The sequence below is a fragment of the Hipposideros armiger genome, unplaced genomic scaffold, assembly GCF_001890085.2.
Source record: "Hipposideros armiger isolate ML-2016 unplaced genomic scaffold, ASM189008v1 scaffold_266, whole genome shotgun sequence".
NCBI classification, from domain to species: Eukaryota; Metazoa; Chordata; class Mammalia; order Chiroptera; family Hipposideridae; genus Hipposideros; species Hipposideros armiger.
This window is the reverse complement of record NW_017731616.1, coordinates 1,811,209-1,817,294: the sequence shown is the minus strand read 5'-3', so window position 1 is coordinate 1,817,294 and position 6,086 is coordinate 1,811,209. Positions and strand designations below refer to the sequence as shown.

The window sequence follows — 6,086 nt, the reverse complement described above, 5'->3', positions numbered from 1 at the left end:
TCTTTTTTCTTGCTCTGTTTTTAGATACTCATTATTTGTTTGTAACTTCAACCAGAGAGGCTCAGGCACAAAGAAGATAACACTTCTCAATTTATTTCTTATTAAAAGGTGTGTTAAGTAAGAAGGACATGCACCTTCCTAGCCTAAAATAAGGATTCTGAATAAAGATTTTAACTAGCTATATTTAATTTCAATTGTCACAAAGTATGATGCTGTTAAAGACGTGCTATTGTTTTGTGTGGTGGGAGAGGGAGAGAGGGAAGAAGAGGAGTAAGTAACAATGCTTTTCCCAATACTATCCTTGGAAAGAAGCTGAAATCTTACTGAACTTTTGAAAAGCAAGACCCAAATTGTGTGTAGGATCCTAAAATAAACATGAAATTGTTTCATAAGGAAGATGTGAATTCAGGAAAACTTGGCAGTAAACACTCTTCATTTTTAATTGAGGTATAATTGACACCTAACAGTCTATTAGTTTCGGGTGTACAATATAATGATTCCATATTGTATATACTGTGAAATGGTCACCACAATATGTCTAGTTAATATCATCACCGTACACAGTTACAAATTTTATTTTTTCTTGTGATGAGAACTTTTAAGATATACTCTCTCAGCAATTTTTAAATATGCAATACTGTCCTGTTAACTATATCACCATGCTGTACATTACATCCCCACACCTTATTTATTTTGTAACTGGAAGCGTGTACCTTTTGACCCCCCTTCACCCATTCTGCCCACCCTGTCCCCAACCTCTGGCAACCACCAACCTGTTCTATCTATGAGCTTATTCATTTTTTAAGATTCTACATATAAGTGAGATCATACAGTATTTGTCTTTCTCTTATTTCACTTAGGATAATGCTCTCAAGGCAATGAAAACACTTAATGTTTCCTTAGCAGTTATTTCTTATTCTTGATATTGTATGCATTATTATTTTCTATCTTAATTAGAACTACTGAATTAATAAAACAGAATTGGGCTGTTTAACTAGATTGTTTAGATTTTCAATTACTGAATGGGGAATTAAGCACAACAGAGAGCTTTTACACAGTTTATACCCAAAAGAGTGACATAACCAATATAAAGTTTGCTTAAATAGAAAACATTTAAATGAATTAACACCTCCATTTTAATGTAAAATAATTAGCATAAAGTCAGTTAACTGTTCAGTACTAAATTAATGAAGTGTGACAGTTAAAATATTGTAAAAAAAATTTCCCTCAATTTATAACAAATAATTTCTATGCCATTTAGATTTCAAAATATTAACTAACACAACATAACTATTTAGAGTCCCTCTAAAGCACTAACAGTATATGGGCACTAAATGCATTCTATTATTAAAATATTAAAAGAAAATTACTATACCTAGATCCCACTGCGCCATCTCCAGAGTCTTGGCTTCCAGCTTCACTTGGTGTGCTCACAGATTTGGAGGACGGAGACATAGGAGGAGGGACTAAATAGTGAAACAGACAGGTATCCGCTGTTACTATACGGAGAGGTTGCTCAGCTTATGACGTTTCAAAAGTAATTTAATATGAAGTAATTAACAAAAAAGAAAAAATAATGGCAAACCAAAAAACAAAAATACATGAATGAAAATGAACAGTAGAAAGAAGAGGAGAAAGACAAAGTTAACAATGCATGCTGACAATACATGCAATTTCTCAGGCAAAATGCATTTGGTCTTTGTATTAAAAAAAAAAAGCAAGATTATAGGATGCATCTTCATTTCAGCCAACACCAAATGTGGGCACTAATTTTCAAAGGAGAGCATTCCTTCTACCCTGTCTAACTTCTCACTTTTAAGATCACCAGATTATAAATATTATTTATCATTGCTGTCAAAATCAAAACTCTGAAATATGCAAGTCATTTGACTCTCTGGTTTTCTGAGATTTAGTTTTAAATGTTAATTTTTATCTAACAATTTTTTTCTTTCAAAAATAAACATCTTAAATGATTTAATTTCCCCCCACCAAAAAAAGGGCCAATTTAGAGAAATGGCTGTAGCTAAAGGAATGACTCCTTTAAAATTTCCATTAGTATCCAGCAATTTGGGTGAAAAACGCAAACAGGCCATAAAACAGCATGCCTTCTGGACATGATGCATAACATAAAGTGATGCATGCAACTTAAACAAGGCAAGACTTATGGTAACTTCCTTACCCCAGTATTCAGAAAAAACTGAAGTGTACAGACAAAGATACAGACACCCAAAATATTCTTAATCCCTTCTTATAGAAAAATACACATTTTTCATAGTATATAAAACAAACAGCATATGCTTTCCCTTATTTTGTTACTTTTAACATTATATACCAACAGTTGAACGTGCATATTTCATGCTATTACATTTGTAAAACTTGATTACCATTGTAGGAAGTATAGGAGGATCATCACTGCCATCTTCTGGTTAAATTTTATCATAATTGTCCCCAAGCCCAAGTATCTTTTTAAAATAATTTTTCAATGTACAATATTAAGTGACTAATACATTTTATGTTGAGCTGCAAGCCCTTCTTTTAATAGTCTACTGAAAAGAAGGTAAGTTCCCAGTTATACAGGAACTAAAGGAATATGTATTTAATTAAAAGTCTGTGTTTTTGAAATTGTCACATTCATTAAACCCTTAAATTATGTTTAAATATTTACACATGCTGCAGTAGAAATAGTGGGNAGTACTGTATGATGCGCATAATCTTTATTAAAAAGTTAAGCATAATACATTCAGTGCTACCATTTTGTCAAAATATTTGTTTCTTACTCATATAAGTTATTTACAACTAAAACTGCTATAATATTTAAATACAACAAATGATTTCTATACTTTACTTGCCTATACAATTTATCAACAAAAACAATCTGATGACTTGAACTAGAGGAATTCTTCATTTTACAAATATTGGGTTGTTGGAAAAGTCATGACGCATTTTTGCAACAAAAAACAGTGAAAAAAATGCATCATGGCTTTTCTGACAACCCAATATAAACACCTTGGGATTTAAACAGTATTGTGTGTATGCAAAGAAGAAAGAGGCCACAGTGAAGATTTACTTTGTCAAAGCAATGAACAGCAACAAACCTAGGCTTTGTTAAACCAGAAGCGGTTCTGAGATGCTCTCCAAGGAATGTTCTGTCAACAGCCTTTACATTATATGAGAGCTCTGGCTGTTATCAATTACATAGAGCTCCTTGTTGAGGATGTCATTTTAGTCTAAAATCAAGTAAAACTTTGCTGCAAAATACAGTCAGTACAGAAAACACATTGCACAACATATGGGATTACATTTATTAAAGGCATATGTAGACCTATAAAGTAAAATTCCAATATAATCCAAAAGCCTGAGAGATAAACTGATCAAGAATGGAAAAAAGGAATAAGAGGCATGGGTCTCCCAATTAAATAACAGCCCACCTAAATTTTAGAGGTAACAGAAGTGATTGAGAAAGTGAAATTAGAAACCTAATGAAATGTAGTTTCCTATTCTCAAAGTTAGAGAAATATCACTTTTCATGGCCTTTTATTTTTATTCATAAATTACCACCAGGCCCAATTGAAATTTTTCGCATTTAGACATATTTCGATATCATATTTGGTAATGTCTAATATATCTTTTCCCTCTCTCCAAGGATACTAATCTTAGACTGGCTTGGCTATCTCACACATCTTCATGCATTTTCCTGTGATATTTCTTCTTTTTCTCTTTATGCTTTCATTATCATCATGCCTGCACAATTTGAGTGCATTCTGTTTCATTCTCAGACCCTAGAATTATTTTTCAAAGTCATATATTTAATATACGACTTTAACAACATATAAATGTTATCTTATTGCCAATGGCACCAATTAATCAACAATATTAATTATCTTTCTGTTATGAAATCTGGAGATGATTTAGTGGAATTCATAGTTTTCTACTGTGTGTGGGGGGGGGCACGTGTGCGCGTGCGCACGTGTATGTGTAATAAACATACTCGGCTCTCTTGAAAATTAATGTTTAAAGTGAGTTCAAAGAAGAGAATGTATGTATTAGAATTAAAAAGATATGTCACCTCATTTAAAAAGAGGATTTTTTTTCCTGTTCTGTTAAACTTATAAAAAACTAATTTTCCATTCTCCAATAAGAATACTCCTAAAGATATTTAAATGCCTATTTTCTTGTTTTACAACTTATCATTAAAAATCGACACTTGAAACCAAACACAAGTTAGCACACTATCATTAGAACTTTTCAATACAGTGAATAACATCCTCAATTTTTAAAAATTAAAGTTGACATACCATATTATGAGTTTCAGGTGTACAACATAATTATTTAACATTTATATACCTTATGAAGTGATCACTGCAATAAATCTAGTTAACCATCTGTCACCGTACAAAGTTATTACAATACTATTAACTATCTACCCTACCTGTATATTATATCCCCATGACTTATTTTATAACTGGAAATTTTTGTATCTCTTATTCCCCCTCACCTTTTTTGTCCATCTACATTCCCCTTCTCTGTGGCAATCATCCGTTTGTTCTCTATGAGTCTTTGTTTTATTTTGTTTGTACATTTTGTTTTTTAGATTCCACATATAAATGAGGTCATATGATGTTTTTCTCAGTCTGACTTATTTCACTTAGCATAATACCCTCTAGGTCCATTCATTTTGTCACAAATGGCAAGCTCTCACTCTTTTTTATGGCTGAGTAATATACCGTGTGTGTGTGTGTGTGTGTGTGTGTGTGTTACATCTTCTTTATCCATTTATCTATTGATGGACACTTAAGCTCTTCCATATCTTGGCTATTGTGAATAATGCTACAATAAACATAGGGTGCATATATCTTTTCAAATTACTGTTTTCATTTTCTTTGGATAGATACCCAGGAGTGGAGTTGCAGGGTTATATATTATTTCTATTTTTAGTTTTCTGAGGAATCTCCATACTGTTTCCACAGTGGCTGCACCAATTTACATTCCCACCAACAGTGCAGAAGGGTTCCCTTTTCTCCACATCCTTGCCAGTACTTGTTATTGCCTTTCGATAATAGCTAATCTGACAGGTGTGAGGTGACATCTCATTGTGGTTTTGATTTGCATTTCCTTGATGATTAGTGATGTGCAGCATCTTTTTCATGTGTCTGTTGGCCATCTGCATGTCTTCTCTGGAGAAATATTTATTCAGGTCCTCTGCCCCCTTTTTAACTGGTTTGCTTGTTTTTTTATGTTGAGTTGTATGAGTTCTTTATATATTTCGGATATTAAACCCTTATTGGATATATTATTTGTAGGACTATTTTCTCCCATAAATCAATGACATAATCACTAGAGTGTAAGTTCCATGAAGGCAAGGGTTATGAACACTTTATTTGCTGTAATAACCTAGGTAGTATTTAACATTAAATTGATAATTCGATGAGTCTGTGTTCTATACACAAATACTTTTCTTAATAGTATTTACTCCCCCTACCAATTTACAATACTCCAGTGGGTCTTTAATCTCTAAGTTCCCCAAGGAAACTCAAAAGGACATGTTCTAGCTAATTCATATTAACTTTTAAAACCAAGTAGATGTTACATAGTATTTTTGAAAGCAAACCTGCTAATGCTGCATTAAAATAATCTTTCTACTCTTATTCAAAATCAAGAAAATGGGAGTTCAGAATGAACACAGTATATTACATACATAAAATAATGTATAATATCAAATAAACTTAATAAATATAATAGCTTTCTTTTATTTTGGAAAATATTTTTACTATGATAATGTTGTAGAAAAAAAATAAAACCTTCATTTGAAAATACCATTTGCTTATTAGAAAAGGAATATTAACGTATTTGTATAAAAACAGAGAAGTATGAACTAAAAAAAATAAATTTAGCCTTAAAGATAAATGTAGACCAAATAATCTATAATACATACTATTTTATAAGGTAACATTATTTCTAGAAAGAAAATTTAAAATTTTTTTTCTTTAAAGGTTTTATTGGGGAATTGGGGGAGGGGAACAGCATTGGGGAATTGGGGAAGGGGAACAGACAAGTTGCTGTCCTTTTGTTCTTCAGTCTAGTTGTGG

At 31.9% G+C, this 6,086-nt stretch overlaps 1 protein-coding gene across 10 annotated transcripts in view; it reads right to left on the bottom strand.

Annotated features, from left to right (window-relative positions):
* DYNC1I2 (dynein cytoplasmic 1 intermediate chain 2) overlaps positions 1-6,086 on the bottom strand; it is a 53,579-nt gene that overhangs the window by 32,875 nt on the left and 14,618 nt on the right. For 6 of the 10 annotated variants that reach the window (XM_019656832.1, XM_019656831.1, XM_019656830.1 and 3 more), the window contains one exon: positions 1,376-1,466. In XM_019656832.1, coding sequence (XP_019512377.1) covers positions 1,376-1,466 — 91 coding nt within the window. Of the gene's footprint in view, positions 1-1,375; positions 1,467-2,179; positions 2,198-6,086 lie in introns of all 10 variants that reach the window. The other 4 variants (XM_019656824.1, XM_019656823.1, XM_019656822.1 and 1 more) reach the window with 1 other exon arrangement.